The 22553-nt window shown below is 43.0% G+C and overlaps 1 protein-coding gene across 6 annotated transcripts in view; it reads left to right on the forward strand.

The window, feature by feature from the left end:
* The window catches only part of MYO9A (myosin IXA), a 192414-nt gene that overhangs the window by 28137 nt on the left and 141724 nt on the right, over positions 1-22553 (forward strand). For all 6 annotated transcript variants that reach the window (XM_062583530.1, XM_062583529.1, XM_062583531.1 and 3 more), the window contains exon 2: positions 16632-17541. In XM_062583530.1, coding sequence (XP_062439514.1) covers positions 16699-17541 — 843 coding nt within the window. In that variant the 5' untranslated portion in view covers positions 16632-16698. The remainder of the gene's footprint in view (positions 1-16631; positions 17542-22553) is intronic.

The following is a 22553-nucleotide window of genomic DNA, read 5'->3' on the forward strand; positions in this document are numbered from 1 at the left end:
TTCTCCTTTAGATGCTAGTGATGTTGAGGGCATACAAAGCTTGTGTTTTCAGATGTTTGCTTGTTCCACGGCAGTTTTGCCATGATAATAACTATTTTTAGCAAAGTTGTCAAGTATAATTCAAGGGATTTTCAGTACGTACTTGTTGCAAGAAGGCTTTTGTTTTTGGTTTCATGTGTCAAAATGTGTTCAAAATACTCTTCTCTGCATTTGAAAGACACTCTTGTGTTGTGGCACTTGCGTTCAGTCTCAGAATTAAACTGTCAGGTATTGTTTTGTGGTTAGTTTAAATGTAATGTGCTGTTTGTGTGCTTCCTTGTAAATTATCATAATCTTTGGAAAGAATATTTTTTCTGAATGTGGTCTTTTTGAAAGAGAAATTAATTTTCTCATAGACTGCTTTCTCAGAGTAGTGTTTCAAGTGGGATGCACCCTATTTGCCTCTAAGGTAGCTGGATGGATTTAGCAGTACGGTCTTAGTTTTCCTTTGACAGTATGGTTTTGGATGTTTTAAATTATATTATTGTTTGCTCCCTAGACTGTCTAGGTAGCAGGTGGATTAAAGGTGGGACAAAGTGTGCGTCGGTGCCCAGCTCGCCCTGTCCCGATATCTGCGTTGCGTAGCTGGCCCGACATGCAGGCTGGCAAGCAGAAGGGGGTTTCAGATCCACGTTACGAGGTTTGGTGCAGTGATACTGTGAAGAGAGGCTCTAAAGCAGTGTTGCAGGGTTTTGTGTGCGTGCTCTGCTCTACACATCAAATTCCTAGAGTAGACAGCAATGCTAAAATTGCCATGTTTTAATGGTTATGTGGAATGGGAGGAAGACTTTTCTTAGAGCAGCCTCTGTCTTGCTAAGCTTTGCCTAATGTTCCTCTGTTTAGAGCGAATTCTGTGTGGCTGAGGAGAATATCTTTTCTTAAAAAAAAAAAAAAAAAAAAAAAAAAAAAACTTCTGTAACTTTTTTGATGAACTACTAGTGGAAGATGACAATAATCTTGTTACTTAGGACATACTTTTGTTGTTTTTCCACTTGGAAATTCAACTTTTTTGAAGAAGAAGCAGCTCTCCACTCTTGCCCCCTTGTCTCTCCAGGCTTTGTTAATACTTACGACGCTCTTGGAGTTGGGGGAGTGAAGGGGAAGGTCAACTTTTAGTTATTGCATGAGTTGGGTAGGGTAGGATATGTGTGGGGTGTTTGTTTGTTTGTTTTATCTGAAGGTTAGTAAAGTTGGATGATCATGTTTTGTTTTGAACAGGATTAAATCACAGTAAAGCCTTCTGTGTAGTTAGAGGAAGTGTTAACGATGCTTTGAAAGACTTCTGCAGAGGCTGATTGTAGCAAATCTCTGCTAATAAGGAAAAAGATGAGTAAAAAAGGCAGGCAAATTGAACTCTTTTATTCTCCTATACTAAAAGAAGCAAGAGAACAAGCATTTGCCTTGTGCTTCTTAGGCAAAAGTTATGGTTGAGGCTTTGCAAATGAAGGATCCAAGTAGGATTCATGATAGCGTGTGAACTTCTACAATGTTTTCCGAGATACTTAGCCTCCTTTCCAAAGGAAAAGAGGCTTATGCGGTCAGTATGGGTGGGTGCTCTCTTCTGTCCTTTTGATTCCTGAACCTCTAGAAACTTTGGTTAAAACTGATTGGTCTTGGCAATGTTAAGAAACAGCCCATTTCAGGGAAGCCTAGAAGGCAAGGGAAGAGGAACCCTACAACACGAGAAGATCGCTGAATGTGTTGGCTCCTCCGTAACGCCGGGGACTATGTGCCACAAGGGATGTTGTGAAAACCCCAGCCTCAAGAAAATGCTCTATCGAAACTTTCCTCTTCTTCAGCATGGAGCGGTCCAGGCACAGAAAGGGAAATCTAGTTTCACCAATTCCTTTGCTCACAGCACTATGTATTTTATGTACAAGCTCTTTCAGGATTACTACTTTTCACTGTTGTTTAAGATTTCAGAACAATTTTCTGGATTTAGAAAATACTTAAGCATCTGCTTAGTGCTGAAAAGGTGATTGGTACTGTAATATTTGGAGTATGAAGGCTTTCATATACTTTTTTTGCCCTTAACTTACTATGCGTTGGCAGCTGGCTAACGAAACATTAAGCTATTTTTGATACTAGACTCTGAGGTGGGAGGGACGTGTTAGGATGATGCATGGCGTCATCCCCTCCTTAATGTGAGCCATAACTCCAGCAATGAGCAGCTGCGTTTTTCTGACGAGGCTGCAGTTTTTGCTGCCGAGGGCTGACTTTCTTTTATTGCAGAAAACCTTACGCTCTTCTGGGGAAGCGTTTTCGTTTGCAGATTGAAAACGGGAAGGTGAAACAAGCAGAAGTGGCAAGCAGGAAGACAAGACTCCTGCGCACTTCTCCAGTTAATTGAGAGTTGCCTTCGGTCATCAAGTAGGGTCGTGGGAACGCTTGTGAGGATGGGAAGGGTTTTAGAAGAACATGGATGGACTGTGTCGCAGTCCTGTTGGTTTGTATCTTGGAAGTGAAGGGTTACAGCAGAAGAAGCTACTTAGCGGAAATGACATTTGCGAGAGCATTTGGATAAAAGAAAAAACACATGCAACTGCTCCTGGGGTTTGCTGAAGGCCATCAGTAGCTGCAAGTCCCCGCAGCAGATGCCAGCAGCCACCGTGATGAGCACAGAAGGCATTTTTGTTTGTAGTGAAGCCCGTGGGAATTGAGCAGGTGAGATGGAGAAGATCAGCGGGGTCCTGTAAGATCACGAACTTTCCAAGATAACTTGATTCCTCTTCAGATGCTTGAGGAAAAGTTGAATTGTAGGGTCGCTTAGAGAATGCGAGACAGACAGAGTAGAAATGTCTCTGGGAGAGCTAGCTGTTTAACCTCTGATTCGTTAGAAGATATGATCGAAAATGTTCAAAAATTGGTTTTGACTCAAGATTAGTGAGAGTTGTTTTTTATTGCTTCTTTAAATCTTGAGCAATATAAATTTCACAACGTATCCTATCAGTAGGAATGTTAGAAGTGTCCTTTTGGCGGAAGGAAGACAAGAAAGCTAAGGTTTTTATGTGTTGGTGGGTCTTCAGGAGGAGGTAGGGAATGATTTTTGTGCGGTGTAATAAAATTGACATGTTGCAGTCTGTAATCCTCTGTAAAATGAGGTAAGAGAGAACAACTATAATGAAATTACGCTATCTATATCTATATAGAGATATATCTGTAGTACTGGTGCACTTGAATTTGCCTTGGCGCTGATGCTCTTATTAACTTCTGCCAGAGAAAATCGAGGCTCTTAAGGCTATCTTTGGAGAAGACTTGAACTTATCAAGAGATGGCTTGAGCCACTATTTAGAAACAATGTGGTAACACTGAATTGCCAATATTTTCTTTTTTTTTCTTTTTTTTTTTAAAAATAAGGAACTGCAACACTGGTATTGCCATTTACAAAGAGGCTGGGTGGTTTGTTTTGGGGCAGACTGATGCAGCCCTTAGCAGACTCCAGTCCAAGCACAGCCATGAAATGTATATTTGTCCCACCTGATGCATAAAGCTGGTTGAGCGTCCCGGAGAGGGAAGCCTCATTTACTGAGGATCTGGGGAATGAAATAGAGGAGAGTTCTGGAGCTGAACTCTATTTCAAAAGACATCTTCTTATGTTATGGTGAAATTATATAATAAGAAGTTATTTCTTGCTTATAGCATACGGGAAAATTTAAAAGGTGAGCAATAGCTTTAAAAAAAATTACTTTTTTAAGACAATGATACAAATACATGTACGTGCAATGTATTTTTGCAAGACTCATTGCTTCTAGAAAAGTATATATATATATATGTGTGTGTGTGTGTGTGTGTGTGTGTGTGTGTGTGTTCAACTGTTCTTTCAAGTTTGTGTGGACAGAGCATGATACCCCTCATGCTTAAGTTGCTCCAAAGCAAGTAGAGCTAGTGCGCCGCGTTGCATCCTTCGATGCACTTTGCAGCGTGGCAGTAGGCAGACTTCTCCTAACCCCAGCGCCTGTGGGGCTAGATTAGAAGGTGAGGGATGTCTCTATTCCCATGGTCTTCGTTCTCCGAAGCTCCTGAGCTCTACAGGATAGAAGCATTTTGTCCTTAATGCCTATGTAATTCCTGAGCTCTGAAAAAGTTATTGCTTTGCTATATCTATTTTGAGACTGGTGAAATGCTTTCGGCGCGCCTCGATCTGCACTTCTCTAATATTTGGCACTGTAACTCTGCTGTAATGCTTTACACCTTTTAATAGATTCACTAAGATTTTTACTGTGAATTCTGCTTCTCCCCCCAGCCCCCAGGCTGTATATGTAAAACTTCTGGCCGCAAAAAAAATACAAAGTAAAAATAGCTACAGGCACATGCTTCATGAGATAATAGGAAGATATTACATCCATTTATGGTTGATAGAGCAAATATGTTCTGAATCTGTCCTTGCTGCTTTCACCGTACAGATGTCCTGCTTCTTCACCCACTCTGAACACGCAGAGAAAGGAGAAGGATACAAAATGAACTTCTAGTATTAAAAAAACAAACCCTACCCCACCCCCGGGAGAAGCAGTCTTTTCCCACCTGTGCTATGATTTCCTTTCCCAACGAAGTCATCAGTAGTGGCACGAGCTTTTCTTACAGCATTCATTGACATTTAGCTTGCGTTGAAAAGCAAAGGTTGGTGAAGCAGAAGTTTCATGTCGGGAGTGCTGCACAGTCTCGTCCCTACCTTCTTCCTGACTCCCCCCATTCCCCCCCCCCTTTCCATTAAGCACCCTTGGTAACCCATCTTCCCCCACGAGCTCCTCAGTCTGCCCGAGAGCGGTCCCTCAAGCCCGTTAAGGGCTCTCTGATGGCGGCCGATAACGAACGGGGCTTGGTGCAAGGAACGGGGCTTGCGTTGCATGACCTTGCTCCAGGATGCTGGCAACCAGCTGCATTTTAGGAACTCTTTAAACAAGCGGGAGATTGCAATCAGAACACTATTTAATAAGGCTGAGCAGTCTCATGAATTTGTTTAACAGCTTTTTGGATCCAGTTGTGCTTTAGGCCTCCGCAGTATGCTGTGTCAAGGAGTTCCTCTGCGGTATGCAGTTGTTTCCTGGTTTGCTGGCTCTTTTCCGTGCTTGGGTTAGTGCTGCGTTTGACAGTGATCTATGCTTCTGGGATATGAGTTCCAGACTGGTCTCCAGTTCGGTTTCCAGAGACCGAACTGTACGCCGTACACCTGTAAGGAACAAATCCAGCAAGCGAGCAAATTGCACTCAAAAATAGGGCTCATCAGCCGCACTGCCTAATCTGGCAGCGGCGTCTGGTTACTGCGTTGAGCATGTTTCTAGGCTGAAATCACTGCAGGCGGTACTGGCGTACCTGCTGCGGTATGTGATGTTTGCAGGGCACTCTAGATTCTCTGGTGCAGCTTCGCTGGAGGGTCGGATATTGGGGCCGTTCACGCGAAGAGCGTTGCTGTGTTCGTGTGGAATGTTTTGTCGGATGACGACGCAGGAGCCTGGAGTTAATCTGGTAAAAACATGCTTGTGTCTTAGCAGATATTTTTGCGTTAGATTTGAAAATTGGAGGCTCTGGTACTGGAGTGTTTATGTGGCCATCTAATCTTTAACTGCGGAAAAATGACTGCAGCTTTAATAAGCTCTACAGAACTTAGAGGAGGCTTGGTCTTTGCAGAAGTGTAAATGTTGTCATCGATTTTTGTCTGAAATAACCTACATTGGCAGGCTAGCTCAGCCGTATCACTGAAGCTTTCTGTACGTAGAGCTGCAATATTCTGGCTTGGCTGAAGCAGAGGCTTTTCCCCCCCTATTTCTCTGCATCCTGAGAAGGTGCGTGGCCCTCTGCGGTAAAGTAGCTGCAGTACCAAGAAGGAAGAATAAGCCTGCTGGGGTTCACACCAACCTGTCCCGGTCCAGATAGAGATGCTGGCTTGAACATCTTGGTGTGAAGGTAACTTCATAGATTGCTTTGCCAGTATCTAGCTATCTTTGTTGGCAGTTCAGAATGAATGACAGCAAACCCGGGCTTGTGGCCTTTGGGGCAATATTTAGATGGCAATAACCCAAAATGGGCAACCATCAGCAGTGGCCACTATAGGGGCTGTTATTTTTTGCCATGTATATGTTGCAACTGAGATTTGAATTCATGATGCAGAAAATCGGTCTCCTTCAAGGCAAAGCCGTTTACCTAACAGCTTAGCATGTCCTCTTTGAACCTTATATATATGAAAAGCATGGAGACATGCAAGTGTACACAACTCATCAAGTGAAGGTTATGTATTTCCTTCTCTTGGGTGGCTCGTATGTCCATAATGTCATCGTTTTATTTTAATAAGGAAGTTTGTTTTATACATGCGGGAGTGAGGTAGTTCAAACTGTAGTGATATTTCAGTAATATTTCACATTATCTGATAAGTCTTTTATTAGAGAAGGAATGTTCTTGAAAAAGGATATTTGTGCTATTCCAGAAGTTTTGAATCCCGGGTTATTTTGTTGTCATTTCTGGAATGACAGTCTTGTGGATTACTTCATCTGTTTTTGTGACAGTGAATATTTTGAATAATTCACTTTGTTTTTCTGCCTTAACCTTTTCTGTTTATTCTTACGATAACCTCTGCCACCAACCTGGTTTTGCTGGTTTTGCATGAAGCCAAGGGGGGCCTATTTCAGTGCTGCAGAAAAGAGATGACTCAAGTTCTGCTGTTTTCTCTTCTTCCTCTCTGGCTCTGTTTAGAGAGATGTTTGTTCAGGTTTGTTTTGTTTGTTTGCTATAGCTCCAGGAAACAGTCTTGGCGTTCGCCGCTGAGCGAGTCTAGCGGTTTGGCACGTTGGTTTTTCTGAACTCTGCTTCGGCACGCTGGGTGGATGTGTGGTTGCTTCAGCACGGGGCTCCGGGTTTCGCCCGAGGCCGGGCACCGAACTTGCGCGTGCTGCGGCGCCTCGGTGCTCTTCCACGTCCGACCGTCACCCATGCGTTGGTCGCGGTGGCAGCTGTCTGCGCCGAGCTCGGTGCGCACCGCGCAGGTCTTCCGTGCCCAAGCGATGCGTCATCCGCCGAGCCCCGAGCGACTTCGCAGTCATCGCGGTGGAGATGAGTTTGGAGCAGCGAGTCAGGTCGGGATGGGAGGGTGGAAATATTTCCCATAGCCCAGACGTTTTTTCAAAGGTTAAGGTCTGCAATCTTTGCTTTGCACCCTTCTGAAGCCCACAAAGCCTGGTGCTTCACGTATGCACGCTGCTACCCTACCTACCCCAGGGAAATAAGTTGAATTTTGACAAATGAGAGTAGCTGGTTAATTTTAATTTTTATTTTTTGAAGACCTTGTGTTGACTAGTCAAGACGGGAAGTGTCATAGAAATGAGGCATTGCTCAAGCAAATAATGGCCTTGAGTCAAGAGCTTTAGCTGCTGCTTAGTGACCTGCATGTATGGAAAATAAACCTTTCTGGCCTTGGAAATGGAGTAGCTTCTAAAAACTAGTTTTCATGCACAGTGTTACTTTGACATTTCTGTAATGAGTGAAAACAATTCTTTGGGCATTATTTCTTTGCGAGCTGACTGTCCAATGCCAACTTAAATATTTTTGGTATCCAGGAGGGTTTTTTTTGGAGTTCAAAACACTGTGATATTATTAATACTTGTATACAGTAGTATGTATGAAGTGCAGACGACTTGTATAAGTCAATTTAACAAATATGCCTAAAAATCCTAATTTTGCCATCAGTCACAAGTAAAATGTAGATTTCCTTTATCTATACTTTGATTTTTTTTGATATGTGAAGTTCTTCATTTTTATTGCATACAGAGCAGAACCGGGAGCTTTGGACCCACACAGTTACTCAGTTTAATGGGAGAGGATCTGCTTCGTCTTGTCTTTTTCTTATTTATGTATGTATGTATTTATTTTTGTTTCAATCAATCTGTCAGTTATTTTGGAGCCAGATGATGGAGGTTTCTGTGTGTGGATGCAATCATGTAGTAAATCGAGTGACTTGCAATGAAAATACCGCAGCTCCACCGTCGTACATGGTAAGAGTAAAATGTAGCTGTTCTGTAATCAGACTCTGAAATAAAAGTAATCCTGCGCGGCCCACCTCAGTTGCTCTGCAGTCTGCACATTAACATTTTAAAATGTTTGCATCGCTTAAATGATAGAAATGCAAGTTATTAAATGGAGCAAAAAGGGGATACAGCAAAGACGGTGTTAAGATTAATTTTGAGTTGTGCCTCACGATGGCAATACTACGAGGAAGCTAATGCGTTGTTTGTTTTTAGCGCTTAAGTATTTGTTTCATTAACCACTTGGCAGTTTTGTAAAAGTAATTTTGCCACTTTTTAAAATGAAAAAAATATAATATTTTTTAGAAATTTATAATACTGTTCTTGTGCCTCTGGTCAGTGATTTGCTAGGAGAAATAAAGCGACTTTAGTTTATAATTTATACATGTGTATCTATATAAAATCATTTAGAACTAAGGTACTTATAATGCACTTTACACTGCATTTAATTGTTTTATGTGCCGCTGGAAATGCCACCATTTCTGGGAAGAGGAGCAGAAACTGCTTCTAACTGTCCCTTAAAGCTAAAGATTTAAGTTGTCTGACGACCTATATCTCAAGTTGCTTCAACGTTGCTTATTAAGTTGACAGATAAACTGTTAGGTGTCTGCATAATTGTAGTTAATCTTTTAAAATATAAGATGACTCGTTCCCCTAAAGTCTCCAAACAATTGGAATATCTGAAGTATTTTCTTAATTTTTGTCTTTTTGTTAGTCTTGGCTGCTCAGGTTAGTTGCCACTGGCCACATAGGGAATATTAGAACAGCAAATTTTTAAGTTAACCGAGGGGCGAACCCTTCCAGCATGAGCCGGGGTTCAGCATTGGCACGCTTGCTTTGATTTTTATTTCTTATTTCTCTTGACTGTGCTGCTTTTGGATACCAAGGCTCTTGTATCCACGTGACAGATGATAATCCAGTGCAAGTTTTGGTTTTCCAGTTTGGAAGACCAGGCCTAATCCGGCCTTGAAGAGTTTTCTAATTTGCAGTTGTAGCCTCATCTATATTTGGAACGTGAACCTTTGCATTAGACAGCGAACGACGGACTCGTTAAACTTTCAGGCGGCAGGAGATGTGGAAGATAAAAGGTGCTTTTGCAAAAGTACCGTCTCGGTCCTGCGTCGACGTACGGGAACGTGGGGTTGAGCAGGTGAGCTTGGGCCCGCTTAGCTGTGGCTGTCCAGCCGCCCGTCCTCTTGTGGACGTCTTCTCCGTAGCGGAGGCGAAGAGTTGCAACGTTTGCCTCCGCAAAAGCTCGTTCTTTAAATTCTTCAATGCTGCTGCTGTTTTTGTGCGTGTCCAAAGCGTAGCACGCGCATTTCAGGAGAATTTCAGCACTTCCAGAAATCGAGATCCAGTGACTCATGCTGGCAGCTTGAGAAAGAGGAGCAGGCAAGTCTGTGATGGAGGAAAAGAAGGATTTCACTTATGTTCGGTTGTTCGGACCACAGTATGCCTTCCACAGCCCTCTTTGCTGTATACTGTGTGCCTTCACGTATACGCACTGTAGTTTCTCCAACGAATGAAGGAGGAATCCTACAGACAGCTTCATTCCTGGTGGAGCCGTGACTCATTCTGTGAATGTGCGATTGCACCCTGTGTGCAGGAGGTGCTTTGAACTTAAGGGGAAGAGTAAGTGATTGTGTTGTTATTTGCGTTTTATCTCTGTTCCTTATTCACAAGAACTGTATTTGCAGAGGCTTTTGAGAGTACTTGATTGGGCAACCCTGTAATTTTTTTTTTAGTTTTTTTTTGTTCCTTTTCAGTTTGCCTTAGATAAAAGGTCTTGTAGAAACTGATAGATTTCCACATGGGTCATCAGCAAGAGTATGATTAACTTGTAGCAGTGTCCTGTCCCTTCTTTGAGCTGCTAGGAGAGAAACCACTAAATGATATTCATAATTATTTCTTGGACAGCAGAGGACTGTTGAAACCTCAAAATGTGGGTTTAATTTCAGGTTCTAGAAGGGAATATCATCTAGTAAGGTATCCTCCCCAAACCTCCTCCCTTTCGAAGCAGATTCGCATGTAAACTTAACCGCTTCTGTACCTAATTTATTAGTTGTCTTGTAGAACAGAGCTGCTGTTAACTTCTGCTGGGCAGTCCCACGGTTTTGGGTAGATCATCTAAGGTTACGTCGTACATTTTTTCAGTCCTGCTCAGCATTACGTGGGCATCTGCAGGGGGAAGGTTTCTATGGCTGAGGATTTGAAATTGTGCTTTAGGTTATACATAAACCGAAGTAGCTGGCAAGCCTGCCTTTTGCTGTCGATCCCTCGCGGTTGCTCTTCGTGTTAGTGTGCGCCTAGACTCTACTGCAAAGTTTTGGCCCGTGCTTTAGAGCACGCAAACTATTTCACGGGGAACGTTTGAAGTACTTGGACTCTTACGAGGTTATGAAGACCTCTTGTGAGGTCAGTTATTTTATTTTGATACTTTATTTTTATTGGAGTTGTGTCTGCAAACAGTAAGGCTACACTCTGTATCCATGGGCCTCTTAAGTAGGAAGAAGTCAAAGATCAGAGCATGCATTTGTGCTAACGTATGCCTCAGTTGCAAATGCTGTGTCAAGGTAAACAGAAATCATCTGAGAAAGAAAAGATCTCAAGTGCACAGCAGAACGTATTCTGCAATGATAGAAGAGCTTCCAAATGGCAAGCTAAAGTGCCAGTCCCATGGTTTAGTACAGGCCCTTCCGTCCGCCTTGGCTTGCGGACATCAGGAGGGCTTATATAGAGAATTATTTATTTGGATTCGCAATGTCTCGGGAAGTAGAAGGACGCCGGATTTGCTAGATCCACCCACGTTCGCCCTGAACTCCAGGCAAGCTGAAGTGAAAAGGATTTTTAGCTTAGCAAGGCAGGGAGAGCTCTGATTAAAAAAAAAAAAATTTGGAGACAAATTGAAAAATTGAAGAGAGGGAAGGAAGTACCAAAACAGTAAAACATGCCCTTAAGATGTGCCTTGTGTCACGCTGCTTTTCTAGCTGTCATAAGCTTCCCTCCGCGCCTAAGAGCGCAGGAGGTCGGCGCCTCTCGGGACCGCGTTTCGGTTCTGAATTTGCAGCCGGGTTTCCATCGTTCAGGTTACAGCAGGGCTTTCTGACACCGTTGAATGCTTACGAGCACGTCTCGATTCTCCCCTTCCTGCTTTCGTTTTCTGTTCTAGTTTTGGCCAAACTGTGCTGGAGTCTTAGCTGCTCGACCCTTGACCATCCAAATAAACTACTCTTAAATGTATCTGAAAGAGCGTTATTGTGTATACAGAGCATCCTAGAGTGCCGCGTTCCTTCCTTGCCTATCCGAGTTTATCCTTCCTTGCAAGGAAGCAAATTTGCCTTGCGATGGTGAGTGGGTGCTGCAACATTCAAGAACATCAATGTTTCTCCTTGTGCATGATTTTAATTCTTCTGGATCAAACTTTTTATACAGCTCTTGGATGCAATTTTATTGCAACACGGATAAATCTCGTTTGTGCCTCCTCTCTTCCCCTCGCCAGTCCGTGGGTACGTGGACACTGTTGGTTTTAGATAGTGCTACAGCACACTCCCAATTTGAGGCTCTTTGAGGCACATTCCAAAGTCGATAATGAAGCTACGCTATGACCTTTCTTTCCCACTGGCAAATAAGGGAGAGAGAGAGAGAGAAAACATAGCACAGGCGAGAAAGATGATTAAAAAGGATAATATAAATTCAAGTGAAATGATTTGTAAAACTGTAATAACCGTATTCTGGATGATTGAAACCACGCATGTTTTTTGTGGACGTTTTTGTTAACAAAGGAGGTAAATTCTCTGCCCTTATTTTCGCCCCTTTATGCAAGGAAAAGTTAAGCTTGTGAATAGATGTTCTGTAGTTTTTACAGCTTCAGCTGTCGCAGGTGGGTCGGTCCGGCAGCAGTTTCGATGTCACAGCCTTCTCATGCAGGCAACAGCAGTCTATTTTGGCGTCTAAAAAATTCCTATGGATTTTATGCCAATATATTCAGATTAAAGAGTGAAATATGTTTAAATTGGCCTCTTTCTGCAGCAGGTATCTTTCTGCATCAGGTATGTAAGTTTTCTGTTCCAAGAATTTTTTGCTGTATAGTGTATGTATTTTGATGCACAGGTGGACGGATAAATCCAGTTTATCTTGAACAATAGTAGCTGTTACCATTATCTGAGGATTGGTTTAGAAGAAAGTTTATCTGGGGTATGTGATGTTATAGTAAAGCAAATTGAACTTTGTTTCCAGAATTTCCCCTTTAGCAGCCTCAGCGCTGACATTTTTTTTCCCCAGACATCCAAAATTTGGCAAACTCTGTCCATGATTTCTAGCTTTAGCTGTCACAAATTATTTATGAAGGGTCCTGATGCTTCCAGCGGACAGCTTATTCTGGCTTTTAGCCATGGGTTGCTTGTGTTGCCCCTGAAAAAGGGGAATATTGAGACTTGTCTTTCTACATGGAAGAGCAGGAAACCGAAAAGCTCCTGTCTGAGCCTCCGCTTACGCATGTTGCAGTAAATATGACGCTGGAGTCTCCCGACTTCTCTTCTCCCTCCTTTACCTTGGACCTTCGGAGTTTGCAGCGCTTCCGGCTTGCCAGCTCGGGGACCGCGAGGAACGTGGTCTGCAGCCTCCTGCTTATTAACTGGCCTTGATTCACGGTGGGTTTGGTGGGTTTGCCCCTGCGCGCGGTGTTCAACCCCTGCCCCTTCAGAAGAGGACGGCAGCGAAGGCATCGGTTTGATACCACTTGCGAAGTAACGCTTGACTCAAAAATTCAAATCAAATTATTATTGTGATTTTTATAAGGACCTCCGAGTTCCTAGTAAATCCTGATCTACTCTGTTGCGTAGTAGGACATAAGGTTTAGTCAGTCATATCACATTTTTTTACAGGTCACACTTCTTATGTTGCAAGTAAAATTATGGTAGCAGAATTGAGCAAAATCAGCAGGCAAAGTTAGATTTGAGCCCAAGTCTACTTTTGAATGTAGAAAATGCAAAAAAAAGAATATAAGAACTATTAAGCAGAAAGCATTTTGGTGAAAATGTCATGAATTCTCAATGGCACGCAATCCATAAATTTTGGCCAAAGCATTCATGGGAGCTTTCAATTATTTTTGACCTCTAAGTTCTAATGCATCTTCCAGGTTTCCGTCTCCTGTGGGATCAACATACTATTACTGCTTTCTTCATCCTTGCCAAAGTCAGTACGTTAGCGTAATAGCTGAAAGACAGCTTGACGGTAGAGCCAGGCAGTCTTATAATCTGCCACTCACTTGTGTATAGACACGAGTATGCTATTTCAGTGAGATGTAAGGGTGTGGGGTTTTTTTTCCCATAAGCTTATATAAATGACCTGCCTATGTAGATCTATTGTAATTTTGATAGACTCATTTAAATGAAAGCATGCAGCAATGCTAAATGTCTTTAATTGAAGTAAGTAGCATACAAGGCAAGAATTTATGGGTTACAGAGCACTTATTCTTGCGTTGCCTTTTTTGTGTCTGTATTTAAATTTTTGCATCCAAAAGCAAAGTTATTGTTAATTTAAAAAGTCATATAAAAGCTTATACAACAGCCTCCTTGAACAGTGCTTTCATTAGGAGCACCTCCCTGCTGACGTACACTAATTACCCAAAGTTGCGCACGTTTCATTAGAGTATTTGCTCCAACATGCTTTTAAAATTCACTGTCCGCGAGAGGCGCGTTTGATGTTCGAGCAAAGCCAGGCTTGTGCGCATTGGTGGCTGCGAGACCGCAAGCAATTATCTTCGTTAGCGTTCCTTGGACCTAATACTCCGAGATTATGTTTAATGTTATTAAAAGTAAATCATGTAGCGCTGCTGTGATTTATGAGGCTCAAATTAGCAACTCTTCGCTTTCTCACCTCGCTAAATTTCTTAACCGTTGGCGGAAGCTTCTGGCATTCAGATGGCTCTAGAGGATCTGGCTCTCTTGAGGTCCGTTTCCAAGGTCGTGGGTGTTTCTAGCTCTCCGTGTGTTGTGCTGGGCTCTCTTTTCTGTTGGAGTTCACGTTGTTTGGATACAGAAAACGCATTTTCTCATTACGCTGCCAAGTCCGTGCAGGATAAGCGTCTACATAGAAGTGAGCAGAAGTTTCCTAGCAGGCAGGGTGCCACGGCAGACCTCTGGTGATACCTTTGTAGAGAATTTATGAGGCTCGGAAGCTTTTGCAGGGACAGAGGAGGTGGAAGGGCAGGTAGGCTCACCCCAGCAAGCCGACTTGCCTTGTTTGTAGTTCTGATATGAGTCAGCAGTCTCTGATAACGTGAATAAAAATAGCAAACGATCTTGTCTTAAGCTTTGAAGTCAAGTCTTAGTGAAGAATTATCTAACCGGAGTTGAGTGTGATTTTTTTTTTTTCTTTTTCCCCTGGTCAAGAAAGGCTGATACCACAGTCGAGAGCTAAACAAAGAAAGCCCAACCCAGCACTGAACTGACATCATCCCTGCTGCATCCGTGCATGGCCTAAATCTCTAGGAAAGCAGCTGGAACGTTTCCCAGGATATAATGTATGTCCTGCTACCAAGCAATGCACAGCGAGCCCGTGCCAGATGTATTTCACTGTGACAGAGTAATTTCTGCGCTTCGAATGGCGTGTGGTTAGGGATAATATACTTAATGAAATATGTGAGCGAGAAACAATAACGCATAAAGTAACGCTTGAAAACTTGAGGAGCTCCGAAATGTTTGCAAATAAATTCTCGCAGCATCCAAGTCGTCGCCGTCTCTATATGGCAACTAGGGAGGAGAGGACAAGGGTATAAAACACGTCCTTCGAATGCTCTTGGTGATACCTGAAGCTTAAGAGCTCCCTAAAGCTGGTGAAGGGGTTCGGAGCTTGTGCTTTTGGCTGCCGCTGAGCCTTTTGCTGTTGCGCGTGGGAGCTCTCCATCGTTCACCACCATGGTGAGGGGCAGCGCTTGGCTCGGAGCCCATCAGGCTATACGTGAAGTCAGGCTGTGCATCACGTAATGCTAACCTGCCTTAGATATCTCCTGCCGCTTTATTGCCCGTATGCTGATGCTTAGGGCCCTCTGCATTTCGTTGTGGTTATCTTCTGTCCTTATCCTGGAGTGGCTGTAAGGGCTTCCAGGGATGCTTTGAGGGTTTGCTGCTTTATTTGGGAGGGCAGCTAGGACGTCTTATTTTTGTAGTTGTGAAGTTTTGAGCAATTGCCTGTTCATTTAATAGGTTTCTACACTGGTAGTTTGCTTTTGGGGTTGTTTAGAGGATGGCTTAGATTTGATGGTTAAAAAGTGAGATCGTATAAACAAGTTGGCCATGATGGTTCACGTCCAGCATTAGATAAGAATGTCTCTGAGAAAAGTGGATGTGCTGGGTGGAAAACTGTTACTGTTCGGATCCTGCTTGGTTGAAAATCCCCAAGAGACGAGGGGAAAGGAGTATAACCTTGGCATGTGCATGTCTAGGTCAAGGAACGGCTCTGCGTTCCGTCTTAGTGGGAAACACCTCAAATTTGGGAGTATCATGTACCATAAATACATGCTCGTTGGAGGATTATTTCTTATTTATTTATTATAATACGTATTTCAGAGCGGCTGCAGGAGGAGATGAGTTGTTGTGCGGGCCGTCTGGCTCGGCACCCGCCTGCAAGCTCTGCTTTCCTTTGTGGCGGGCGCCAACTCAGAGCTCCTGGTAGCTGGGCGATCCCAATTTTCTTTTTTTCTTTTTTCTTTCTTTTTTTTTTTTTTTTTTTTTTTTTTTTTTTTTTTTGTTTCAAACTTGAGGCTAGGCACACAACTGCTTCTCTAGAGCCATTTTAAACTTTGTTTGGGATGGTTTTTGTATGGGCAAAGCAGATGCTTTCTGTTCAGGTGGAATATGCCTTGAAGGTGATATTTTTAAGTGTTTTTAAGTTAGCATTTTAGGGATCTGTTCAAAACCTCCAAAGGTTTATTTGTCTTGGGGTATCTGTAAAATAGCCGATCTATGTGCATGGGATAAATCAGTCTTTGGAAAGTCGAGGGCTAGTTTTCAAAGTTGTGGTTAATCGAATGACGCTCGATCTGAACCTGCTTGTAGCAGGTAGATGCACAAATCTAAGCGTTACCAACTCTCAAATCAGTTAGTTGGTAATTCTAATCAGTCTTAAACTGCAACAACCTTTTGACATGAGAAAAATACTGTGGTTGCTGCAGTGCGCCAGCTGGTATGTTGTGCACAAAATACTATTTTTCCTCCTGGTTTTATTCTTGGTGGAATACATTGATTCGGAACCGTAGGGTCTCTTTGAATTTGCGGTGCCTCGGAATCGGGGAAAATTAGTAAAAGCTTGAGGTGCTGCAGACAATTACGTCTGAGAAGAGTTGGGCCTGAAGCGATTAGCGTTTGTTCATTAAGTATTTTCCGAGTGCGTTTTTCTTTACGGCTTTGGCGTATTCAGATTTTCCGCTCTCTTTTCCAGCGTTGGCTTGGAACGATGCGTTCCTCCCTCGGGGTGCCGGGTGGCATCCTCCTCTGCATTGCTTTTCACTGTGCCTGCCAATCTTTTCAGAGATTCCCGACAGGATAAAATGTCTAACCTATTTTTTTTATTATTTATTTTCAGTGTTGATAACATGATGACATGACTGTCCTGGCTGCGCAGCGCAGGTACTGATGGGAGAGGATCCAATATGAGTGTGAATGATGTTGGAGGCAGACGACGCTTTGAGGAGAGCGAGTACACGCTGCACATATACCCCGGGAGCATTGCCGAAGGGACTATCTATTGCCCCATTACTGCCAGGAAAACTTCGACGGCGGCCGAGGTGATCGATTCGCTCATTAATAAACTGCAGCTAGAGAAAACAAAATGTTACGTCCTCGCGGAAGTGAAGGAGTTTGGCGGGGAGGAATGGATCCTCAACCCCACGGACTGTCCGGTCCAGCGCATGATGCTGTGGCCTCGCATGGCCCTCGAGAACCGGATAAGCGGCGAGGATTATCGCTTCCTTCTGAGGGAGAAGAATCTCGATGGGTCTATTCACTACGGCAGTCTCCAGTCGTGGCTGCGGGTGACGGAGGAGCGCCGCAGGATGGTGGAGCGTGGCTTCCTTCCCCAGCCGCAGCAGAAGGACTATGACGATTTGTGCAGCCTGCCGGACTTAAACGAGAAAACGCTCTTGGAAAACCTCAGAAACCGCTTTAAGCAAGAAAAAATTTACACCTACGTAGGCAGCATTCTAATAGTCATTAATCCGTTCAAGTTTCTACCTATTTATAATCCTAAATATGTTAAAATGTATGATAACCATCAGCTGGGAAAGCTGGAGCCCCATATTTATGCTGTGGCGGACGTGGCCTACCATGCTATGCTTCAGCGGAGGAAGAACCAGTGCATCGTGATTTCGGGAGAAAGTGGGTCAGGAAAAACACAGAGCACAAACTTTCTGATTCATCACCTCACTGCCCTCAGCCAGAAAGGATTTGCTAGTGGAGTAGAACAGATTATTCTTGGAGCTGGACCAGTGCTTGAGGTAAGATGAAAATGATAGTACTGTGGAAACTTTTTTTTAATGGTATTTTTTTAAAAAAAATCTGGGTAGTTGTGGTTTTATTATGAGACTAATCTGAGGTTGTCTGGTAAATGCTGATAGTAAACCAAGTAACAAAAGTATCAGCAGTAAGAGGAAGTTGCTTCTCTGGGAGTACTATCTTTTACAGCAAAAATAAGGTGTAGCAAATGGCTTCTTAGAGTTACTAATGCATTTATTTTCAGCCAGGTGTTCTTTACTATTGGTATTTCAGTGATATTTGTTTTCAAATTGAAAATTTCATAAAGGAATGAAAAAAGCTCTCTTGAGTTAACAGAAGCCTCTTGTATAGTATGTTGAGGCTTGAGTTCGTTGCGTGTCGTCGATCACTGGTGTTATATTTGAAGAGTATCTGTACTCTCAGCTTCACTGAGATGGGGAATAGATCAAAGACAATTTTAATAAGTCAAGGTTTTCTTTCTCAGCCCTCAGTTTTTATATGATTGAGGTGCAGCCTGCGTGATTGGTTGCTTTATGAGAACTTTTGCTGGAGAGGAGATTAGATGAACTGGACCATTAACTCCACAGATAGGAAACTCCAAAGAGGGAGTTACTATGTAATTTGCTCTCGAGTTTGTTCCATGATTCTTTGAAATCCTTTTCCTTAGATTTGTCAGTTTTTGGTGGTTTTTTGTTTTTTTAGTAGAGTTTTGCTCATTAAAACCTTCCCACACATGGCTTTGCATGCTTCTCAGCTGGGTGATGGGAGCCTCAGATTTGGAAAAATCACTTCAGCCGTGACACGTTTCCTCTTTGAAACTGGGATACCGAGGGGTGGCTTTCTAAGAAAGGCCAGCTGCTGTTGGTTGTGGAAACCCTCCTCGCTCTCGTCCGAAAGGCTTGCTGTCCGTTCCCTGGTGGATTGTTTCTAAAAGACCTTTCGTCTGCGTTTTGGCTGCGCAGCTGGTGTCTGAGTCAAATAGGCAGCGAAGCAAACTTCTCACAATTGGAAACTATTCAACTCTGATTTCTAAGCTGTCGTTTTGGGCTTTGGCCTTATCTTGCAAAACAGTGCAACTATTTTGACGTTTGTAGACAAACATAGCTGTTCTGCTTGCATTTATTTCATTAATGAGTCTGAGGGTTTGGGTCAACTTCCTTGGCTCCCAAGCTTCTGCTGGTAGTGGAAGGAGTAGCGTTTAGGCTTTGCTCCTGGGTGTCTCAGCTCAAGATAAGCGGACAGCTTCCTCTTGCAAAGCCTACAAGTTTTTTTCTGTTTTCGCATTAGCAAATTAGCAGATGACTAAGTCATTCTAGATGCGTTTTGTCCTGAAAAGAAACAAAAGATTCGTAACAAACTGAAGATGAAGTGAAAATGCCTCCTTGTGACCTTCCTTATGAAGTTCCCTTGTGTTAACTTTTGCAAAGCACGCAGAGAAGTGGATTCCCAGTTCTGTTTTTTCCAGTGTTTCTTCTGTTGGTGTGGAAGGGATTGTGGAGCTGTTTCTTGCTGGAGTGGACTGGAAGGTATTAAACTAGGCCCTGGTAGCCTGTGGTTAACTCATTATTGCAATCAAACAGATCTTGATTAATTTGCAGTTCTTTTCTGTTCAGGAGCCAAGGGGGAGTAACCAAGCTTTGGATTTCTGCAAGTGAACATTACATTTAAAACCGTGTTATCATAGAGCAATAAAATTGTAGACTGTGAGCCTACAGAAAAAGGCAGATCTCTGTATACGGCTGAATGAACCGAAGTTCATTGCGCCTAGGTAGGCCCAGCATTTTCTGCAAAGCGTTTGGTGCTGCTTTGCCTGTTGCAGAAGGTCTTGATGTCTGATGCGCTTCATCTCTGAAAAGGCTTTTAAACTGCTAAAAATACATATTTTTAGTGTCATAAAAAAAATGGTGCTGCTTTGGTCAGGGACAGCATGCTACTGGAGAAGAGTGAGAAGGCAACATCCATAAAGAAACCTTCCCCTTACTGCTCTCCCAGCTTCCAACTGTTTTCACTGAGGGTTTTCTCTGAGACGGTCGTTGATTTATTCTCTAACCCCCAAAAGATCTCTCTTGCAAGTACATGCCTATTTATCCTTTGAACTCCTGGAAGCGTCTTGCCTCCCCATCGGTTGTGAGGAAGGGTCTACCCGTGGTGGGTGGAAGACCTGAAACACCGCTTTCTTGGTCAGTTTGAGCCTGGTTCCCTGTAACTCCAGTTGGCCTGTAGCAGATGGGACCTTGCTAGTCAAGATAGCTGTCATACCCACTCTCTGCAGTTTTTGCTTACCATCTCCAATCCTGTTGCTTTTTGAAGAATTAGGATGCCTGTTCCTGAAGCTGCTGGTCTAAGATGAGTTACGCTTGCAGTTTACAGTGGAAATAAATCTCATCCAATGTCTGGCGAATAGCGTGAAGTTTGGCTTCGGCCAAATGTGTGCTTAGTGGTTCTCTTAAACAGCGCAGGGGAGAGAGAGTCCCTATCTAGCTTAGATTTCTAGGGGTGGCAAAAAGAGATCCCTAGAAAGCCAGACGGTAGAAGGAGGTTTGAGGGATGTTGTTTTTTTTAAATTCTATTTTCTTCAGGAATAGATCCTATAATCTAGTTGCAGAAGTGCCTGAGTGTGACAGACAAAGTCCACTGGCACAGTCCCATAAGTGAACAACTCTTCCACCTACGAGCAAGATCTAAAGATACTTTACATGTTTTTTTTTTTCCAAAAACAAACTAATTTTTTTAATATGTTAGACTCCAAATTATCTTAAGTCTCAATCTCTTCTATCTGTGCGTTCGAATGCTATACAAAACTCTACTTTGTCAAGGGTCTACGTCCGTCTGTGCGTATACTCAGCAAGGACTAATTGGAATACACACAGCCAAGTGCCCCCAACTCGCTCTGTATTTGAACACCAAGAACCTTCTCAAGCGTGTGCAAAACCTCACTCCAGTCCCTAGCTTTCTGCGTGGCTCGTAGGCAAGCAAGCTTGTGTCCAGAGACCTGACGTAGAGGCTCCCCATGAGCTGCCGTGTTGCCGGCTCTAGGTTGTCTGCCGCCTGTTACTGCGTAGTATCGAACAAGGAGATAAAAAAATGCAAGCAGTTTTAGTGCAGTGCAATTAAAGTTCCTGATTATCAAGACTGCAGTTGTTACCTTCATGCTTCAGGATGGGACTTTTTAGATCATCCTGCTCTGCTCCTGGATGGAGGACAACTGTGGAAATAGTTGCTGGTAAAGACCTCGTGGAGACTGCCATTTATATTCATGCCACTTCTTCCTCCACTCTGTTCTGTGTGCTGGAATCGGGCATGGGAAGGATGTGATAAGCCTTTCTGCTCTCCTTTCACTAGATCTGCAGCTGTCTTTATTAAACAAAAAAAAAACAAAAAAAAAAAAAAAAAAAACAAACCATCTGACACACCATGAATTCAGGGAATCACGTCTGCTAGTTCTTCTGCTTTTGGAACAGTAGTTTGCATTCTTTTGCCTTGGCAGCTGCGCTTCTGTTGTTGCACTTTTTAGCTGCCTCCAGGTCTCTCTGCAAAAGTTAGGTTAATCCAGAATTTCTTCTGGTGTTCCACTTCAATTCACAGTATTTACAAATCAGTCAGCTTTAAGGATGAACTATGCATACTTCTGCTTTGCCTTTGCTTCCCAATATGTGTTTTAAGGGCTCTTTGGAGAAGGTCGACTATAAGGAGCACTGTTACCCTGAGACCAGTTCGCCGACTGACCTTGCTGTGCATTTATTCCTTGCTGTGCGTTTATTATTAATATTATTCCTTGCGTTTATACGCAAGGAATAATATTAATAATCTTTCTCACTCATTTCTTTAAGTGTGGATTCTATACTTACGTATCTTTTAATTTTTCTCTCCTCCCTTTCTCCAAAAACCTTCTTGGATCCTCTTGTTTGCCTTCTGCACGCTTAAAATTCATTTCAGCTCCGGCTTGCCTTTTAGGAGGCAGTGCGCGGGGCCGTACGTCTTCGTGCTTCTGCTTCGAGTTTTGGCAGTGCAGTCTTTGAGCCCTGCTGGCATCTTCCCCTTTCTACCTGCTTGCTGAGCATTTCTAGAGGAATGAATGATCGAGACAAACCATCCGCTCCTGTTACTGCGTTTGCAGTTGTGTGATAACAGTATTACAGGAATGTGATTCACCGTTCATTTTGTGATAAATGATATTACTTAAATACCACACTCTTAAAACAAAGACAAGGTCCAAATTGGGTTTTAAAAAGGTAATTTTCTTTATGTTTTTCCTGTATGTCTCTCTGCTTCTTCTGAAGCATGTTTCCCCGTACAAGGTTGCCCTTTTTCATATGCCATAGGTAGAGCTGAGTTGGCCAGGCAGAAGCAGAAATGAGTTTGCCAGTTATACTCTTTGGTTTCAAGACTGAGCTTCTCAAAATGAATTATTTTCTGTGGATATCAGAGGAAAAATTGCATGGGCTAACATGTGCTATAGTTGCTGTGTAACTCAGTTCTGTTTCTGATATTCTTCATGCGATACTTTGGATGAAAACTTCATTATGATCAACCGAATGCTCCACCTGGGGCTGGGAGTGAACAACTTTGCTGCCTAGCTACTATACATATACATATATATATAAAATATATATATTTTCACTGCTCCAGTGAAACACTTTTCTTTTTTTCCCTCCGCTTCCACTCCACCAAGTTCACTTTTATTTTTTAGGGGGGGGGGGACTTTCAAGGACTGCTACCAGTTTCGCAACCGGTATCTTTAAATTTAAAATCTGTACAAATCTCAAGAACTGCAATGCTTAGAGGTACACTCTAGTATTTCATTTGGGGCCAGAAGGTCGGTAAAGGTTGGTTACTTGAGGTTTTCCTGTGCGGTGTTCCCTGTCCTCGTTCTTCCTTCGTTGAAGCCTTCAGGAAGACGTGCTTTAGCCAAGCAGCTCTTCAGCCTGCCTTGGTGGCATAGATCACAGGATTTAATTCACTTAACTGAAGATTCCCAGGTCACAATCCAATTTATAGGTCAGAGTTAATTTTG

The sequence above is a fragment of the Rhea pennata genome, chromosome 10, assembly GCF_028389875.1.
Source record: "Rhea pennata isolate bPtePen1 chromosome 10, bPtePen1.pri, whole genome shotgun sequence".
NCBI lineage: Eukaryota > Metazoa > Chordata > Aves > Rheiformes > Rheidae > Rhea > Rhea pennata.